A 21,166-nucleotide genomic window follows, 5' to 3' on the forward strand; every position below is an offset into this window, starting at 1 on the left:
GTTAGCAGGGTTGAAAGACAGTAGTTCAGTACTGGACATCTTATGAGTTAGATGTCTCTTGGACATCCAAGTAGAACTGTTAAGTGAACAGTTGTTTATATGAGCCTGTAGTTCAAGGTGAAGTTCTAGTTGGAGATTATAAATGTGGGAGGTATTTAAATGGTATTTTAAAATCATGAGTTTGGGTGCAATCACCAACGAGGTTTGGTAACTCAAGAAAAGGTTTGAGATCTGAGCCCCACAGCTCTCTGGCATTTAGAGTTTGGGGAAATTAGAAGGAACCAGGAAAGGAGACTGAAGAAAGAGCCAATGACGTAAGAGAAAAATCAGAAGTCTAGGGTCCCAGAAGTCAACTGAAGAAAGTTTTCACAGAAGGAGAGACTAGTCAATTATATCAAACTTTCCAGATAAGATGAGGACTGAGAATTAACTCTTGGTTGTGGCAACATGGACATCATTAGTGACTTTGACAAGAATAGTGGTGAAAGCCAGATTCAGAGAACAGTCAAGAGAATGGGAGATGAAGAATTTGAGACAGCAAGTATAAACAGCTCTTTTGAGGAATTTTGCTACAAAGAGTAGCAGAGAAACGGGGCAGTAGCTAGAAGGGGTTATGGAGTCAAGATTTAGTTCTGTTTAAATCTTTAATGGAAAATACAGAACACTTGTGTGCTGATGGAAATGATCCAGTAGAAAGGGAAAATTGATGATAAAATATCCTTGAGTAGGAGAGAAGCGTTGGGATGTCATGCGCAAATATGAGGTAGATGTTCATGCATCCATAGATGAGCAACTCTTATGTCCCAGGCACTGTGTTCAATGCTGGGAATAAGGTAAGGAACAAGACATGGGCTCTCTGCTTGCGTGGAAATTGAACCCTCTTGCTGGTATTATTCCCATATGAGGAAATTGAGACTCATTGAGTAAGAAACTTGCTCAAAGAAACTAACATGTAGATTTGAATCCAATATAACCTAAACACCATTTCTCACATTCTCACCACCTTCATAGCTATTAGCCTACTAGGCCAAACCACCATCATCTCTTACCTGGATGGCCTTGTTAACCTGACTGGTCTGCCTATTTCTCCATACAATCTATTTTCTACCCAGTTGCTAGAATGTTCCTTTTAGAACATGAATCATACCCAGTCATTTGTCTGCTTCAAACTGTCTGATGGCTTTCCAAAACAACTGGAATAAAGGACAAATTCCTAGCCATGGTTTGACTTCTTCTGTCCCGATTTTCTCTTTTCCCTCCACTGTCACATCCATTCAGCCAGCCATTGGCCTGTGTGCCATTCTTTATGTCAAGTGTACCCGTGTCTCACAGCCTTTTGTATTTGTTCCCTCAGCTTGGAATGCTCTTTCCTCAGATTTTTTACTTAATTTTCTCTTAGATCTCAGCTCAAATTTACCTCTTTAGGGAGGCCTTCCTAGGGAAAACACAACCCCATCACTTATCCCCTCTTCCTATTTTTTTTTTCTTCTTAGCATTTAATACCTCTTGAAATAATTTTTTAAATTTTTGTCTGTCTCAGTAGAATATAAGCTCTGTGAATGCCTAGACCTTCTCTGTGATAGTCACTGTATTTCTAGAATCTAGAAAAATATGTGACACATGAGTCTAAGGTATATGTGATTACTTGTCTCAGATTTGTACAAGTTCTGTGAGTAGGAGGGAGGCAATTGTCTGTACAGACTAGGCATTTACAGTGGAGCAACTTCAAGCTGATACTTGAAAGATTATTGGATATGGATGGTAGTGGGAGGGATTTCATTGCCTAAGGTTTCTGTTCAAGGAAGTATTTCTTCAGTCACCTGGGGTGGAGGAGGTTTGGAAATGGAGAGCAATAGAAATTATGTTCTCCCACAGAGACGTGAGGGTAGTCAGAGGAGCCAGTTGACAAGGGTGGGTTTTAGTCATTTTGATTTTGGAAAAAGGAAACATTTGTTACAAACATTTTTATCATGAACATCATAAAAATGGAATTCAAGGCCGGTGGGGTGGCTCATGCCTATAGTCCCAGCTACTTGGGAGGCTGAGGCAGGAGGATCACTTGAGCCCAGGAGTCTGAGGTTGCTGTGAGCTGTGATGATGCACTGCACCCTACCCTGGGCAACAGAGCAAGACCCTATATCCAAAAAAAAAAAAAAATATATATATATATATATATGTATATGTATACACACAAAAAAAATTAAGGAAAAGGTAAAATTAGAACAATTTTTCCATGCATCGATAACCACAGTTAGCATTATTCCCATATGTAGTCATCCTTGTCTGTACATACATCTATACATATATATTCAAAAACAGAAAATTGGCATCACTAGTCTTATTGATGATTTGAGATAAAAATCAGGTAGATTTGAGATAAAATCAAATTGATGATTTGAGAAAAAATCCAAGAGGAAATATTTAATAGGCAGTGGGAGATACAGAATTAACTCTTGGTGTGTAGGTCTAGGCGATGACTGTACAGTTATAAACTTTGGGAATGGATGTGATCTTTGAAAATACAGTGAAGAACAGGAGATAGAGCCACAACTCTGGGAAACACACAGGTTATTAGGTGGGTGGAGGAAGCACCACAGAAACAGTATAGGAGTAGTAATTATAGGTACGAAGACCAGGTTAGTGAAGCATTCTAAAAACGTAAGGGAAGGCAAGTCTCAGAAGGTAGAATCAACAGTCAGAACTTACAGAGAAGGCAAGGGTGATGAGAACTGAACGGGGAAAAAGAGTTTGGAATTTGGTTATTAGAAGTTCATTGGTGCCATTGGGGCACACAGTTTGATGGACTTAGAGGGAGAAGCCAATTTTAGAGAGTTAAAGAGAGCATAGATGCCATGTGCTTTTCATTGTGAGTTTAGTTAGAAAAATGGTTCTACAAGGGCATCGCTCAAATCACATACACAGTTTCTTGTATCTCTAATTGGGATGATGACATAGATTTCTTATTTATATTTCTCTGTAGCTTCACAGTACTAACATAGTAGCTGTGTTGAAAATAATAACTATTAATACATGAGTGAAAAAAAAACAGATAATATAGGCTAAAGTGAGGTGGGGGGTTTTGTTTTGTTATGATTGATTTGCATTGAAGACTGGGGGGAACCAGTGGAAAGCAAAACAAGAGAGTTGAAAGAATAAAGGTTTGCAGTTATTTCCAGAAGGTGGTGAGAAGAAATGGGCTTATTTATTAGGCTCAAAGGTTAACCTTGGAAAGAAGGTAAATCTCCTTCTCTGAGATAAGACAGAAGTGAAAGTAGGTATTCAGAGAGGTTTTTAAGGCTGAGAGGAAAGAATATGAGGAAATGAATTACTTTCTCGGGTGATCTCCTCAGCTAGCTAGCTTGCTTGCTTTCTTTCCTTCCTTCCTTCCTTCCTTCCTTCCTTCCTTCCTTCCTTCCTTCCTTCCTTCCTTCCTTCCTTCTCTTTCCTTTCCTTTCCTTTCCTTTTCCTTTCTTTTCTTTTCTTTCTTTTCTTCTTTTCTTTTTTTTTTTTGAGATAGGGTCTCACTCTGTTGCCCTGGCTAGAATGCACTGGGATCATCATAGCTCACTGCAACCCCAAACTCCTGGGCTCAAGTGATCCTCCTTGCCTCAACCTTCTGAGTAGCTGGGACTATAGGCACTTGCCACCATGCTGGGTTAATTTTTCTATTTTTTGTAGAGACAGGGTCTTCCTCTTGCTCAGGCTGGTCTTGAACTCATGGCCTCAAGCAATCCTCTTGCCTTAGCCTCCCAAAGTGCTGGCATTACAGGTGTGAGCCACCTTGTGTGGTCTGTTGTAAAGCTTAACTTCAGAAACTTAATATCCAGTAATAACTTTGGCATCTTTTGGATTCAAGCCACTTTGCAGAATGTAAAATATTGCTATAGATTAATTTCAAGTTTCAGTAGGAAATTTCTCTTCTGCTGCAAATACTAATTTTACTTGCAGACTTTGTGTATGGATTGCAAATGTTTTAACATAAAAGATTATTTTTAATGTTGCTGACATTGCAGAAGCTTAAAGAAAATTGTAGTTTGATATTAAAGACTGGGGGGTTTTGTTTACTTTATCATCATTATATATAATTAATCTTTATAAGTAAAGATACATCAGAAGTTCTTTAAATAGTGAAGACTTTTTTTTTCATACCTTAAAATTTAATATCCTGGCTGGGCACAGTGGCCTATGCCTATAGTCCTAGCACTTTGGGAGGCTGAGGCAGGAAGATCACTTGAGGCCTGGTGTTTGAGACCAGCCTGGGCAACATAATGAGAACCTGCCCCTACAAAAAAGAGAAAAATTAGCCAGGTATGGTGGTGGATACCTATAGACCTAGCTACTGGAGAGGTTGAGGTAGGAGGATTGCTTGAGTCTGGGAGTTTGAGACTGCAGTGAGCTATGTTGAAGCCACTGCATTCTAGCCCAGGCAACAGAGCAGACTTTGTCTCAAAAAAAGAAAAAAAAAAAATTAATATCCTGGTAGAGGAAAGAATAGATTGAAGCACTGGAGTTTCTGAAAAATATTGAGATAGCTTTTTTAGTAGTAGTGATTTTAGAATTGAGGGGGGTTACTTGGGGAAGGCCACATCAATCGTTTATTCAATTTTTTTTCTTTTTTTTCTTTGTCATGACATTCACACAATTACTGGTGGTTTAAAAAAATGCAGATATCATATTTCCATGAGAATACATACATACCCTTTATTCTGTTTGTATAAGAAAAATTACAAAAATTTAAAACTTAAGAGTTGTTAGTACAAATTTTGCATACTCTTACTAGTTTCTGTGTTTCAATATAGATTATTGTTCTTTGTTGATAACCCTAAGGTCATTATTATAAAAATTAGGATTAGCTCTGCAAGTCATCTTAAGGTTCAAATTGTCCCCATACATCCTTAATCATCTGCCGCCACCTTCTGAAAAAAGGCATTTAGGCTCTTTGGTTCTCGAATCGAATGCTTTGTTAGATCCTAATAAGGAAGTTTTATTTCAGGTCTTTGTAGGTAAAATACCAAGAGATTTGTATGAGGATGAGTTGGTGCCCCTTTTTGAGAAGGCTGGTCCCATTTGGGATCTACGTCTTATGATGGATCCACTGTCTGGTCAGAACAGAGGGTATGCATTTATCACCTTCTGTGGAAAGGAAGCTGCACAGGAAGCTGTTAAACTGGTATGTGATAAATATCTACTGTCTAGCAAGTCACTATTTGAGGGAGTAAACCTCAGTTGAAAAATGCTTACAGTTAACATTATTTCATTTTCAAAATTGTTTCTTTGAATGTTTTTATACTGAGTTGGTGTGTGACTTTTGCTTTATTTTTTCTGTCTATAAAAGTAAAAAAGAAATGAAAATATCTAAGAAATAGTGTTACAGGATGTCTCCTATAGTTCTAAGAAGTTATCCATTAGATTGCTTAGTATCAAAAGTTTCATTTGAATATTTGACTTCTGTAGCTTTCTCCTTTGGTTTAGAGAAAAAGGATATTGAGTTTTGCTGTTAAACTTTGGGATTCTTAAAGTATGATGAAGGCTAGGGTGGGTTGTGGGGAACATAACAGTGGGTAGTAGTGACTTTTAGGACTCAATTCAGGAAATGGTTGTGAATATTATTTTTGTCACAGCCTAATCATATAATTTATTTCACATTTTTGTTTCTAGGCTCATGAGTCCTCTATGTCTTTAATCTTTCTCTCCTTTTCTGCTATTTTGTAGCCTGTCTTCTAGTAATTTGTTTTCTCTAGGGCCTTTTACTTGTGCTTATTTCAGAGGAGAAATACTAACAGAGTTCTGCAAATCAGGTGTATCTTTAATCCTACTGTATTTAAGATACAACTATCTCAGTATCTTAAAATAACAATATGATTGTTGTTTGGCATACTCCTGCCAGATATCTAAGGGCCTCACTTAGTCTAGTTTTAACCTTTCTAGAATGGATAACCTCTTTGACCAAGGCTTTTGGTTTCATTAGTGGGCTCTGAATTAGTTTCACTCTGACCTATATTTTAATTTTTATTATGGATTTTTTTCTTCAAACTTGTTTGTTTAATATTAAGTTTTCAAATCTTTATTTCCTCATTTTTGGCAATGCATAGATGGTTTTATTTTTTAATAATATCTTTTAGTAAACTAATGGGTAAGTAATGTTAAAGCGTAGGCGCTAAAATTTGTCGAGGAAACCATCACTATAGTGATTTAAATAAAACATTTTTTATCCCTGTCTTTTCATAAAAATTTGAAATTATTGTGTTTGGTAACGTTTAAAATTTTATATATTTAAAATTCTGACTTGTGTAAATGTAAAATTCTTCTAGATGTCTTTTGTATTGATTAAACATAGTTGTTACTCTTTATATATTGTTATTTTGACTATGGCTTATCTGTATCTTAATTTCATCCCTAAGGACCCTGAATGATCAGTCTCGGGTACTTTTTCTGAAAATCTCTGGAAAAAAATTTTCAGATAGATAAAATTGAAATGCGAAATAAGATATTTTAAAAAATAAAGTGAATAACTTTGAGTCCTTTTTATATGGAGGAGCAGTGAAGGTTAACAAAACCAAACTAAAACAAGAGACCGTAACAGTGAAGTTTAAAATATACATTCATATTATGGCAAGCATGAGGGAACTCGGTGAGTTCGTGAAGCAGGGAGTGTTTGGCCTTAAATTGTTGAATTTTTTAGATTAAGATCAGCTGTCCTAAGTTTGGGGTTGTTTTGGGGTCTCTGGTTCTTTTCTTCCTTACAGTGTGACAGCTATGAAATTCGCCCTGGTAAACACCTTGGAGTGTGCATTTCTGTGGCAAACAACAGACTTTTTGTTGGGTCCATTCCGAAGAATAAGACTAAAGAAAACATTCTGGAAGAATTCAGTAAAGTCACAGGTAAAACAAAAATGTATTTAGAAATTAGTTTTGGGAAATATGTTGTACTACTTATAAGTGCTAAAAAAAAAAAAAAAAAAAAAGTATATATTAAGAATTCAAGTCTCCGGTGTCTAAATTGCTTCCTTTCTGCTATATAGTGTTTTAGACTAAGCATGTTCCCTCATATCCTTAATTTCTTGAAACTTCCCTTTTACTTCTTTGTCTTGATTGAACCTTGGCTTTTGCTAGAGCCTTCGCTCTGTAACCCTCAAGTGAAGGCTTTTTTCCCATACATTCAGTGTACTTCAGGGCCAAGGGGATGAACATTTTTACTCTTTCCTTCATTGTTGCCTTGTCCAGATGAGATTTTCTAAAATTTCCAATTTAAAGTCTGTGGAGTGGATTGAAAAGTACATATTTTCTATCACAGGTTTATAAACATTTATGTATAACTCAAACAAGTTTAACAAAACTGTACTTCTATTTATTACACATGATTTATTCTTATTCTGATACTTCTTATTCCATTTCTTTTTTTTTGAGACAGGGTCTCACCTTATTGCCCAGCCTGGAGTGCAGTGGCACAATCATAGCTTACAGCAGCCTCGAACTCCTTGGCTCAAGCAATCTTCCTGCCTCAGCCTCCAGAGTAGCTTGGACTATAGGCATGGGCTACCAGGCCCAGATAATTTATCTATTTTTTGTAGAGATATGGGGTCTTGCTCTTGCTGGTCTCGAACTCCTGGCCTCAAGTGATCCTCACTCCTAAAGTGCTAGGATTGCAGGTGTGGGCCACCATGCCTGGCTCATTTCATTTTTTAATATACTGATTGGGATCCAGTATACTGATTGGTCTACCTATGATTGAAAACACTGTTTTAAAATGCTGCCTTTCAAAAACCACTGTTCCTTCACATTTTTATCCTCCAGACATATTCTTTCCCCTTCCTTGAAGCTATCATCCGTTACTCTTCAGGTTTCAGCCTTTCATTCATCTGAAGATTTGTTTCTCTCTCACAGTATTCCTCTTCTGCACTAAATTGACATTCTTAGCACTTCAATATCTACCTGGATGAACCATCCAAGGCCTTAGATTTCTGTTTCTATGACTACTTCATCTCTTCTCTTTTACTTCAGCTCCACCATATACAGATCACATTCTGGATCTTGTCACCAGAAATTCTACCCACTCAACTGTTGATTTCTAGCATCCCACTTTGTAACCACTGCCCATTATAATTGTGTTGATCTAATACCCCTGTTGGCACAGTTCTTTGACTTCATCACTTTTTTATTATCTACAGCTCCTCTCTGGCTTCCTATCCATTTATTTATTCCTCCAGCAGGTGTGTATTCAAGTGCCTGTTAAACGCTCATTGCGCTGTGTGCTGGAATACATTGGTGCATAGGAGACCTACTCTCTGCCCTCATAGAGCCTACATTCTGGGAAAGGAGATAAGACAACAGAATTTAAAGAAATGTTTAAACATTGTGATAAAACTCTGTGATGGGGGGAAATACAGCATATTTAGCTAAAGAATAGTTATTATCCCTGTTTTGATTTTTATGGAAGGCTTTTCTGGTAAGGTGACCTTTCAGCCAAGACCTAGAGGACAAGCAGGGTGTAGGATACAGAGAGCAAAGGGAATTGTATTCCAAGAGAGCAACACATGCCAAACCTCCAAGGCAAGAAAGAACTTGGTACATTAAAGTAACTGAGAAGGCCAGTGTTGCTAAAAGGTATAATTAAGAGTGGAATTATGACATGAAGTTGACAGGGCTTTTGTAGACCATGTAAAGAGCTTGGATTTTATTGTATATATTATGAGAAGGCATTTGAAGGTTTAAAGCAGGGAATAACATCTCTTTCCTCTGTTTCATGTTTACAGAATATTATTCCTACACGGCTCTGTGGATAAGGCTTGGAGAGAGGGGTTAAGGGTAGAAGTTGATAAATTAATTGGGGCTGTCATAGTAGTAGTTCAGATAGGAGATTGGACTAGGGTAATAATGGAGATGGAAAGAAGTAAATGTGTTTAGAATTGTATAGGAGAGATGAAGTAAAGGAGGAAATCAAGAATGTCTTATCAATTTCTGGCTTGAGAACCCGGTGGATGGCTCTGTTTATTAGGTAGGAAAGTCTAGAGAAGTCAGATTTTGGCCATGGTGGTGCTGTTTTGGACGTGTTAAATTTGAAATGTCTAACCAAAGGGCAGTAACTACATCTGGAGCTTAGAGAATCCTGGGCTAAAAATAAAATCCAAGCATTTAAGGCCAGGCATGGTTGCTCATGCCTGTATTCTGAGCACTTTAGGAGCCTGAGGCAGGAGGATTGCTTGAGGCTGGGAGTTCAAGACCAGCCTAAGCAAGAGCCAGACCCCAGTCACTACAAAGAGTAGAAAAATTAGATGGGCATGGTGGCATGCACCTGTAGTCACGGCTACTCGGGAGGCTGAGGCAGAAGGGTCATTTGAGCACAGGAGCTTGAGGTTGCAGTGAGCTATGATGATGCCACGGCACTCTATGGGGTGACAGAACTCTAGCTGGGGTGACAGAGCGAAACCCTGTCTCAAAATAGAGAAAAGTTTTTGTGGATTTATAATTTTGTTTTTAAGGTTTTTGATAGTGCCTTTATAAACCATAAGGTCATCTTATATCAAACACTCTAAAACATGTAGAATGTTAAATGTCACAAGTACAGTAATTGGACTTGTTGTATACAGCTATACCGTTAGGCCTCCTAAAATTAAAAGGAAACATTAAATACTGTCCCAAACTCCATATCTAATTATGTTGATCTAATTGTCTACTAGGTAATTAGTGACTCATTTTGAGGCTGCTTCATTTATTTTTTGCTCGTCAGCAAGTGGATTTAGGTCTGCCTAATCGCTAGATGTGTGGTGGATGCTTTTGGCTTATATATCTGGCTGTTGGTTTAACAGAGGGTTTGGTGGACGTTATTCTGTATCATCAACCCGATGACAAAAAGAAGAATCGGGGGTTCTGCTTCCTTGAATATGAGGATCACAAGTCAGCAGCACAAGCCAGACGCCGGCTGATGAGTGGAAAAGTAAAAGTGTGGGGAAATGTAGTTACAGTTGAATGGGCTGACCCTGTGGAAGAACCAGATCCAGAAGTCATGGCTAAGGTAAATGCAATTGTTCTGGGTGGGGGTAAGGTTATTATTTAAATATTATACTCAGAGTAAAGCTCAAATTTTTCAAGCTTTATGATAAACACAAATTGTAGTTCTTGACTTTAACTGTTTCAGCAAAGAGCTGCTTTAGTACTAAAGTTAACAGCCTGTCTTGGTATCTAGGAATTGCCATTAACCATCCCTTTTCCTGCAGATTAAATGTACAAAACTGAAATGAAATCCCTTCAATTAAGTGTTCCCATACACAATGAATATTTGTTTATTGCTAGGCACTATGAGAGATACAAAGACAAGGTCTTGTTGAGTATAGAGAAAAGTAATGTTTTGGAGATCATAAAAATAGAATCTTCATTGATCATACTATGACTTGTATTATGTGACCATGAATTATATTTTTAGATTTATAGCTAATTTTTTCTCTTTTTTTAATGATCAGGTTCTCTTAGAGTATTGTCTGTATGAAGAAAGGCAGAGGATTATCATGTTTGCTGTTACTTGCTAGTGGCAAAATATGTGTGGCAAATTCTGTAGAGGGCCTTCAGTTACCTCCTAAGCCCTGTACTTGCATTGCCAGGATCTTTGCCTGGTAAATGGTGGTGCCATACATCACATCTTTCTTAGGCTTTCCTTTGGGTGACTGCTAAGATTGAAGAGAAACATGAGAATTGTATCTCTGCTGCTTGCAGTAAATTCTTGAGTATTTTGGTTGTCCCTTCCCTTTTCAGGGAGGCAGCAACTCTATGGATGGCCATGAATTAATTAGTGGTTGGATTCTTCTTGATTGAGAAGTCTTTCCCTCAAGCTGTTTATTTCAGATTTTTAGGAAGTGAGTCCTACTTGAAGAGGTTTAGAGGAGAACCCTGGTTTATACAAGTATGGTGAAGGCTTTGTAGGCAAAGATACCTTTTGGGTTAAAAAGAGATTTATTGAGAATGAACCAAAGAGGCTTTCAGAAATGCCACGTAGTACCTTTTATCTCATATTCTCATATTCTTGAGTAGATGGGTGTCTAGGAAAGGGACTGGGAATTTAAATAGCTTTGAGTTTTTATTTTTTACTGGCCTAATTTTAATTCCAATTATTTCTTCTCCTGATATAATCGTGACTTTGGGCAAACTACTGAACTTGGATGTCATGTGTTTTATTGAGGTTGGATAAATTTTTTAAGATGTACTACAACTTTGAATCTGCCTATAGAAATTAAGCATAGCCTGCATTGTTTTTTCTATAAAAATGTTTAAAAATAGCATTATAGATGTATTACACATTATAAGAGACGAGTAAAATCCCCTAAAAATCAAAAGTATAAGTAGTAATTTGCTTATCAACCACTTTTCACATGCTTCTGGTAACTTCTCAGATGGGAGTTCATCCTAAATCTTTTTAGGGTTAAAAAAACCTCATGATTTTATTCTAGTAATGGTTATTTTTCCCAGATTGAAAACAAGATTTCAAAATGAAAAGGAGACCTCTGTAAATTTGGGATTGAATAATATTGACTTCTATATTGTTTTGTTTTCGTCTTTCTTCTTTTTTTTTTGTTTTCGTTTTTGATAGTTGGGGTCTCGGTATCTTGTCCAGGCTGGATGGAGTGCAGTGGCTGTTCACAGGCACAATTAGCGCACTGTAGCCTCGAACTCCTGGGCTCAAGTGATCTTCCTGCCTCAGCCTCTGGAGTAGCTGGGACTACAGGCATGCACCACTGCACCTGGCTTCTTTGTTTTGTAATTGGGAACAAAAAGTTTGTCCATTAGAGTAAAGCTTCTGCTGTTCACTCTATCAGTGTTATAATTCATTGAAGACTTTTTTGCCAAGTTGGATCAGTTTTATAATCAACCAAAACCTAAATGTATCTCTCTTTAAAGGCACCCTTTTTCCTATTGAACATTGTAAACACAGTTTCAACAACTAATTTTTGTATAGTACATTTTGAGTTCATCATAGAAAAGCATAAAAATCCATGTTGAGTTTTTTAAAAAGTGAATAAACCAGTGGAGGCCTGTCTAATGTAGAGGATAGACCTCAGTATGACAACATTGAAAAGAATAAAGGGGATGGGGCAGAGGTGAAAAATGCTAGTTTTTTCCCCCTTAAGTTAATATCATCTTACTCATATAGCTCTTTATCTGAGTCAAGAGTTTGTTCACTGGATGTGTTAGTTTTTTGTTTGAGTATTTCCTTAGTTCAAAAATTAAAAATTACATAGAAAAGTATAGACAAAGAAGTCCCACTTTCACCCCATCTCTGTCTGCCTTATCCCCCTTGTCCCCTAATAAGGCATCCAGTTCTAGTAGTCTGTGGTTTATCTATTTAGTGTTTCCTTAGGCAAATACAGGCACATGTGAGTATATATTCTTACTTTCCATAATTTTTACATGAATGGTTGCTGGCAGCCTACTGTATTCACTGATTAGTATTTGCTTTATTCATCATCGTATTTCATCAGCTCTAAGAAAGGAAGTGCATCATTATTATATGTACCACTAAGATATCATAAAATGCTGCCACATTGCTTGCTTATCTCATTGATTGTAAGTTGTACCTCTGTTTCAGAGATGTAAAAATAGGAAAAAATGTGTTTTACCAGTAATGTGTCCTCTCTCTCTCATCAGTTCATAGAGCTCTTCATCAGTTTTTATGGCTACATAATATTTCATCAACCAGTTGGACATAGAGTTGTTTCTGATCTTTTGTTATAGTGATATTATGATGAATAAGCTTGCATCATGTCAGCTGATACAGATACACCTGTAGGATAGATTCTTAGGGGTAGAGTTGTAGGCCAAAGGGTAAATGCATCTGTAATTATTAAGATATTGCCATATTTCCCTCTGTAGGAGATGTGCTGTTTTATATTCCCACCAGCAAAATACAAGAGGACTTTTTTTATTTTTTGGAGACAGTCTCGCTCTGTCATCTGGGCTAGAGTGCCATGGCATCAGCCTAGCTCACAGCATCCTCATACTCCTGGGCTCAAGCAATCCTCCTGCCTCAGCCTCCGGAGTAGCTGGGACTACACGCATGCACCATTACACCTGGCTAATTTTTCTATTTTTAGTGGAGACGGGGTCTCGCTCTTGCTCAGGCTGGTCTCAAACTCCTGATCTCAAGCAATGCAATCCTCCTGCCTTGGCCTCCCAGAGTGCTAGGATTACAGGCATGAGCCACTGCACCCAGCCACAAGAGGACTATTTTTCTCATCCTTGACAAAATAGTATATGATCACACTTCTGGATTTTGCCAGTCTGATAACAAATGGTATCTCAATGCTGTTAATGATTTGCTTCTCTTACTATGCTTGAGTTTGAGGTTTTAATATGTTTGAAGGGCCATATGTGTTTCTTTGTATGGACTATGTATTTTTGAATTTTGACTATTTTTCTATTCGGTTGAGCTTTTTCTTATTTTCTGGTGCTCTGATACAAAGGAGAGATTATTTCTTTGTGATGTAAGTTGCATATATAGCTCCATATTTGTTGTTCATCTTTTGACTTTGCCTGTGGTATTTTTTTATGCCATGTGTAGTAGTCATTTATTTTTAGTAGTTGAATATAAAACTCTTATGGCTTCTAGATTTTATGTCACAAGGCCATCTTCACTCCAGTTATTATATAAAGGAATCACCCTAATTTTCTTCTAATACTTTTGTAGTTCCTCCCTCTACCTTTTAATCATTTAAAATTTTGATCTATTTAGAATTTATCCTGGTATATAGTGTGAGGTATGGACCAACTTTTATCCTTTTTTTTAATTAACTGTCTGATTCAATGATTTAAGCATTATAATAAGTTTATTTATATCCAGTAGGGCTAGTCTCTAAATATTGTTCTTATTTTTTTTTTCCTGGATATTCTTTTTTTTTTTTTTTTTTTTTTTTTTTTTGAGACAGAGTGTCACTTTGTTGCCCGGGCTAGAGTGAGTGCCGTGGCATCAGCCTAGCTCACAGCAACCTCAGACTCCTGGGCTTAAGCGATCCTACTGCCTCAGCCTCCCTAGTAGCTGGGACTACAGGCATGAGCCACCATGCCCGGCTAATTTTTTTGTATATATATTTTTAGTTGGCCAGATAATTTCTTTCTATTTTTAGTAGAGACGGGGTCTCACTCTTGTTCAGGCTGGTCTCGAACTCCTGACCTCGAGCGATCCACCCGCCTCGGCCTCCCAGAGCTAGGATTACAGGCATGAGCCACCGCGCCCGGCCGGATATTCTTGCCTTTATTTTTATAAGAACATTAGAAAATGATCTAGTTCTAGGAGAAAAAACCAGAAAACATGTTTTGGAGGGGACTTAGGAACCATGTTAAATAATTACGTGTTGGTTCCTTGATAGTTCTATTTGTAGTGTTAGGTACTTTAATGGCAGGGCAGGAGCAAACAATTTATATAAACTGGTAACTAATATCAGAATGATTTTCTTGGCAGTTTCTCATACTTCCTATAATAGAACTTTTAGTACTCAACATTTTAGAGAAGAAATTCCTGTGGCACGAATACAGGAAGAAATACTGTAAGACTTCAGCTGAAATTAAGTAGCCAATGCCAGTTTTGTATATTTGTTGCTATTAGGTGAAAGTTTTATTTGTGAGAAACTTGGCTACTACGGTGACAGAAGAAATATTGGAAAAATCATTTTCTGAATTTGGAAAACTTGAAAGAGTGAAGAAGTTGAAAGATTATGCATTTGTTCATTTTGAAGACAGAGGAGCAGCTGTTAAGGTAGAAATTTTGAAATTTTGCTTCATACACGAATTTCTTGCTCAAACTTGCTAAACACACAAAGTGGCTTTAAAAACTGAAAGAAAATTAGTTTTTAGCTTTTGTCAAACTCTGGAATTTTCTTTTAATAATCTCTGTAAAGTGATAGTAGTATAACAGGTAAGACTTCGTATTTCAAAGCCAGATTATTACTGAGTTTGTCATTTCAGGCATTATTTTTAATCTCTGCATTTTTGTAAGCCTAAGATTTGATAGCAAGATGCCTTGGTGGAAGTATTACAAGGTATGATAATTAGCTGATATAAATACAAAACAGGTAGTGAATGTATTAGAACTACTTGTTTACCTTAGTTTGTGGGCCTGTGAAAAAAACTGGTGTATATGACTTTACATCCAGTATACCTTATTTAATTTAGTAGATGTGTTGTGAGGGTATGGTCAGTTCTTTGTAGTTTTGCCTTTATTTAGTCATTTTGAGTTAGAACAGCATCGATTATGTTTTGCTGATTTCAGTAATTGTTGAGAGTATTTCTTACATGTAATATTGGTTTACTCCTTGATGATAGTAATGAAAATTATGAAAAAAGTATTTTCATGTGGTGTCTAGAACATAAAACCGGAATATTCTGCAATTTTCTGTTAATAATGGATTAGCACCATCTTTAATGGGTGAAATTTTCAGCTTTTTTTTTTTTCTCTTGTTCTCTCCTTCCCTGGGGAGGAAAACAAGACAAAATAACTAAAAAAAAACTTTTTTATGTAATTAGGAAAATGGATGGATCCAAAATGCTTAGTGATTCAAGCTTTGTTCTTTTTCCACATGTTCCGTTGGTGGGGTGCTGCCACTTCTAATTTGAGATTTTTTATTTGCTGCCCAGGCTACTGCTTTAAAACAGGCTTTATAGAATCTTTGACTAGTATAGAGTTAATTGGCTTGCTTCTGATGGGCGCTAATTAGTGAGGCAGTATTGCTTATAAAATTCACAGCTTAGTGCAGAATATAATGTTTGGTTTCTGATATTTCCAATGGTATAGAACACAGATGACTAATAAATTTATACTTCCTAAATATTTTTTTATTCAGTTGGTATAAAATAACTAGTTGTCCAAATCAAAAATATTTGTAAGAACTGGTATGTTGGTTTGCCAAGGAGGCCTATGAAATTATAAAATTTTTAGCCCAGGACTGGGAGTCATCTTCTCCAGGGTGATCAGAACAGAGAGTAGAGGTTTTATTTTTTTGTTTATAGCAGAAGCCTTTGTAGATTTATTTGGTTTATCTGAAGCAGCCCAAAGTTGAGGTAGTAAAAGGGGAAAAATGAAATCTAGAGGAAGACTAATTTACTTTTTGTCTAGATACTTACAAATCACTGAGAGCTCTTTATGGATAGAGCGTTTTATGATGTGCGCTCAGAGTGGGGACTGGTTGTATGGGGAAGCAAAAAATACCATGAGGAGGTGCCACTTTTTTACTTTAACATATGGCAGAGATTGTTAGGTTGAACGATGTGAATAAAGAACTAGAACATGAAATGTTTGATTATTACTTTCTAGGTGATTGTTTGAGTCTTAATTAGTCCAAACCTTTTCTGGCTTTGTGTCTTTTTTCTTTTCCCCCCGAGACAGGGTCTTGCTCTGTTGCCCAGGCTAGACTACAGTGGTGTCTTTAGAGCTCACTGCAACCTTGAACTCCTGGGCTGAAGTAATCCTCCTACCTGAGCCTCCTGAGTAGCTGGGACTTACAGGCACGGGCCACCACTCCCAGCTAATATATCTAATTTTTGTAGAGACGGGCCTCACTCTTGGTCAGGCTAGTCTTGAACTCCTGACCTCAAGTGATCCTCCCCACTCAGCCTTTCAAAGTGCTAATTTTACAGGCATGAGCCACTGCGCCCTGCCTGGTTTTTGTGCTTTTAACTGTTCTGGCAAAGTATATTCCAGGTTAAGTGTTGTGAAGGGAACCTAGGCTTTTTGTGTCAGTGAACAACTTAGCCTTTTTGTGTCAGTATCTTGTTGAATTTTACTGAAAACTCATTCAGTAACCTCATTTATGTTTCAAATACTTGAAATTTTTGCCTAAGAACAGTGTAAGACCTGTATATTATATGCCACATGTTTATGTTACAATTTGAATCCTGAGAAGTTAATTTTTGTCTGGTTTGTATTAATACTGGCATTTTCCCTGGTGTAGATTTGCTTCTTGGGTATGGCTTAGCTTTAAGGAGTTAGTTATTTGGAATTAAGGAGCAGCAATAGGCAGTTCTTGTATCTTTTTTTTTTTTTGACAGGGTCACGCCATCATAGCTCACTGTAACCTCAAACTCCTGGGGTCAGGCAATCCTTCCATGTAGCTAGGACTACAGGCCTGAGCCACCATGGCTGGCTAAATTTTTTTGTTTTTGTTTTTTGTAGACACAGGGATCTCACCTTGTTGCTCAGGCTGATCTTGAACTCCTGGCCTCAAGCAGTCTTCCAGAGTGCTGGGATTAAGGGTATGGTCGTGCCCAGCCCTCTTTTACCTTTTTAAATATAATAACAGTACATTGGTTTTGTTTTTGGTGCAATTTACATATAAGAAGACAAGGTCAGGGGACATGAGTACTTTGTGTATTTTTTAACTTATAGGCTAGATTGATCTTTTGCAAATTAAAATAATTGTGAAGTAAATTGTCTATTAAGTATATTAAATGACACGTGTGGTATTTTCAAAGTACTATTACTTGTTAAATTAATTTTTCTAATTCATGTATAGGCTATGGATGAAATGAATGGCAAAGAAATAGAAGGGGAAGAAATTGAAATAGTCTTAGCCAAGCCACCAGACAAGAAAAGGAAAGAACGCCAAGCTGCTAGACAGGCCTCCAGAAGCACTGCGTGAGTCTACATTTTAGTAGATATGTCTTTGAACAAGGAGTAATGGAGATCAGGTTAATAAAACAAAATCAGGAAGAATCTTGAAGTAAACTAATTTGTTTTTTCTTTTCTCCCTTCCCTCCATTGCTAGGTATGAAGATTATTACTACCACCCTCCTCCTCGAATGCCACCTCCAATTAGAGGTCGGGGTCGTGGTGGGGGGAGAGGTGGATATGGCTACCCTCCAGATTACTATGGCTATGAAGATTACTATGATGATTACTATGGTTATGATTATCACGACTATCGTGGAGGCTATGAAGATCCCTACTACGGCTATGATGATGGCTATGCAGTAAGAGGAAGAGGAGGAGGAAGGGGAGGGCGAGGTGCTCCACCACCACCAAGGGGGCGGGGAGCACCACCTCCAAGAGGTAGAGCTGGCTATTCACAGAGGGGGGCACCTTTGGGACCACCAAGAGGCTCTAGGGGTGGCAGAGGGGGTCCTGCACAACAGCAGAGAGGCCGTGGTTCCCGTGGATCTCGGGGCAATCGTGGGGGAAATGTAGGAGGCAAGAGAAAGGCAGATGGGTACAACCAGCCTGATTCCAAGCGTCGTCAGACCAACAACCAACAGAACTGGGGTTCACAACCCATCGCTCAGCAGCCGCTTCAGCAAGGTGGTGACTATTCTGGTAACTATGGTTACAATAATGACAACCAGGAATTTTATCAGGATACTTATGGGCAACAGTGGAAATAGACAAGTGAGGGCTTGAAAATGATATTGGCAAGATATGATTGGCTCTAGATCTACATTCTTCAAAAAAATTGGCTTAACTGTTTCATCTTTAAGTAGCAATTTGCTGCCATTTGTATTGGGCTGAAGAAATCACTATTGTGTATATATACTCAAGTCTTTTTATTTTTCCTCTTTTCATAAATGCTCTTGGACATTATTGGGCTTGCAGAGTTCCCTTATTCTGGGGGTTACAATGCTTTTATCGTTTCAGGCTTCATTTTAGCTTCAAAACAAGCTGGGCACACTGTTAAATCATGATTTTGCAGAACCTTTGGTTTTGGACAGTTTCATTTTTTTTTTTTTGGATTTGGGATAGAATACATAGGAGTATGGAGTATGCTGTAAATAAAAATACAAGCTAGTGCTTTGTCTTAGTAGTTTGAAGAAATTAAAGCAAACAAATTTAAGTTTTCTTGTATTGAAAATAACCTATGATTGTATGTTTTGCATTCCTAGAAATAGGTTAACTGTGTTTTTAAATTGTTATAACCTCACACGTTTTTGAAATCTGCCCTACAAAATTTGTTTGGCTTAAACGTCAAAGCCGTGACAATTTGTTCTTTGATGTGATTGTATTTCCAATTTCTTGTTCATGTAAGATTTCAATAAAACTCAAAAATCTATTCAAAACATTACCTACTTCAAATTCAATTGTGTCCTAAAACATTATTTTATTCGTAATCCTTACAAGGAATATTGTTTTCAAAGTATAACTGCCTATGTGAGTGATCAAATTCATGCAAAATTTCTTGTCTATTCCAACATGTATTGTGGCTATCAGGCTGAGGATTAGTCTAAATTCAAGTATTCCAAGTAGCACTTCATTGATTGGTGTTTTCTTGTAGTCTATTCTAATTTTGAAATTTTATCCTTTATTTAAAAAAAAACAAAACACAACAGGTTCAAAGACTTGAACATTCTTGTAGGCATTGGATAATTTGTGTTAAAACAAATGGGGCTGGGAAAGCAGACTGCAATTTATTTTGACCCACATTCTTTCTATAAAGGATAATTTGTGGCTGGAGACCTTATTTGCTGGATAAGTGAATGTACATACTGTTAGTACTGTGGCGTCAATTGCACTGCGGACTTCAGTTTTAGTATACATGATCATGACTACCATTTCAGTTACTGGTTTAGAAATGTAATTTCCTATTGCTATGTAAATTGGCTTTTAGAAACACTCATGCCTTGTAAGAGAGGCTTAAAAAGAGCTAGTAGTCATTAACTCTTTCTGTTAACACTTCCTTTATTTTTACTTACCTACTATCCCTAATGGCTAAATTTTTTGTTGGCCAAGTCATAGCATTTATTTCCCTATTTCCTTTAGAAGTTTCAATCATTCTAATGACTTTCTTGAGAATGAGAGGAACAAAAGAATCTGAACTTTAAAGTGCAGAAAAGTCTGGATCACTTTGAAATTACTGTTAAATTTCCCCTTCCACCTTATTCTTAGGTGGTTCTAAGATATTTTTATAATGATAAAAATATAAGCCATTGGGGAATAATTAAAATGAACACACCATTATTTTGTGTTTTGTTCTTGTTTGGTGTCCTTTGTGATAGGAATATTAGATTTCAAAATCATAAGTCACTTAATTCCTTTGAGCTTGGTTAGATCATATTTTGGGTTTCCTAGCTTCTTTTAATTTCAAATAAGAAAATTAATATTTGCTTATGAAAGGCAATAGGTCTCATTTCTTTTTCAAAGTGCACTCATTACACAGTAGTGATTTAACAGGCCTTATTAATAGTCCTTTTATTTTTTTAGAAACTGATGAAAGAATTATGTGGTCTGTGTATAGTAGTTTCAAGTTAACATGGGTATTTATTTGGTAAGACTTAGATCCATTTGTTTTTCTTATGCCCATGTATGCAAGTAAAGACACCAAACATTCTTTAAATGCTGCTTTTAAACTTTGAAAATACAATTTGAAGTTGTAACTATAAATCTAATTAGATATAAGTAAAACCCTGATTTTTCTTGGAAAGAACAAAATCTACAAATAATTTCAGTTGTTTGTATTTCTTAAAAATTAGATGTTAACAAGCTTCAATGTTGTCATGAAGAAAATTAGGAACAGGAATAGAAATGATTCTGGAAAAGTAATTTATTATGCTTCCCCCACCCATTCTAAAATATAAACCCTAGCAAAAACATAAGAATAAAACCTGAGTTCCATGTCAAAATCCTTCCTTCAATTGCAAATTATATTTCCAATTTTAAAGTGGCCACTTCCTTTTCTGTCCCTCTCACCAATTGAAAATAAATCTGCCAAAATGTCCCTCTAGTATTTGCTTTATAGGTTTTGTGGCTATTTTAAATTGAAAAGCACAACCCTATGCATTAAATCTCACCTCAGAGCTTTTCTTCTTTCATGTCGTGTAAATTATTGCTGTAGCAACATTCAAAGAAAATAGAATCAGAGCTCAGCTTTTCACAGAAATGCATCTAACAGTATAATATATAAACCTGTAAAGTGTCGATTGAAGGTCTTTATTCTAGATTTGCGTTTTTTTAAAAATAGGCACAAATTATGTCTTCTGAGGAATTTGGTTTCCTGCTCTCCTGCCTTTCCATCTCTTTTGTTCCCCAACCTAATTGATTTGCTTTAAAACAGGTTTTATTTATAATAAGCCTGTTACAGTAAAGTATGTGTTGGGAAATATATTTATATGGAGGTAGACCTCTTCTTTGTAAGTACTCTTCTGAGACTGACAAAAATATACCCCTTCCCCATAATGGAATGCTAATTTTTATTTGATCACTCAT

The 21,166-nt window shown here is 36.8% G+C and overlaps 1 protein-coding gene across 6 annotated transcripts in view; it reads left to right on the plus strand.

Annotated features, from left to right (window-relative positions):
• The window catches only part of HNRNPR (heterogeneous nuclear ribonucleoprotein R), a 33,463-nt gene extending 14,438 nt beyond the window's left edge, over positions 1-19,025 (plus strand). For 3 of the 6 annotated variants that reach the window (XM_045546053.1, XM_045546054.1, XM_045546058.1), the window contains 6 exons: positions 4,994-5,170; positions 6,747-6,882; positions 9,798-10,012; positions 14,588-14,737; positions 17,490-17,611; positions 17,742-19,025. In XM_045546053.1, coding sequence (XP_045402009.1) covers positions 4,994-5,170; positions 6,747-6,882; positions 9,798-10,012; positions 14,588-14,737; positions 17,490-17,611; positions 17,742-18,354 — 1,413 coding nt within the window. In that variant the 3' untranslated portion in view covers positions 18,355-19,025. The remainder of the gene's footprint in view (positions 1-4,993; positions 5,171-6,746; positions 6,883-9,797; positions 10,013-14,587; positions 14,738-17,489; positions 17,612-17,741) is intronic. The other 3 variants (XM_045546056.1, XM_045546057.1, XM_045546059.1) reach the window with 1 other exon arrangement.
• The last annotated feature ends 2,141 nt before the right edge of the window (positions 19,026-21,166 follow it).

This window comes from Lemur catta, chromosome 3 (assembly GCF_020740605.2).
Source record: "Lemur catta isolate mLemCat1 chromosome 3, mLemCat1.pri, whole genome shotgun sequence".
NCBI lineage: Eukaryota > Metazoa > Chordata > Mammalia > Primates > Lemuridae > Lemur > Lemur catta.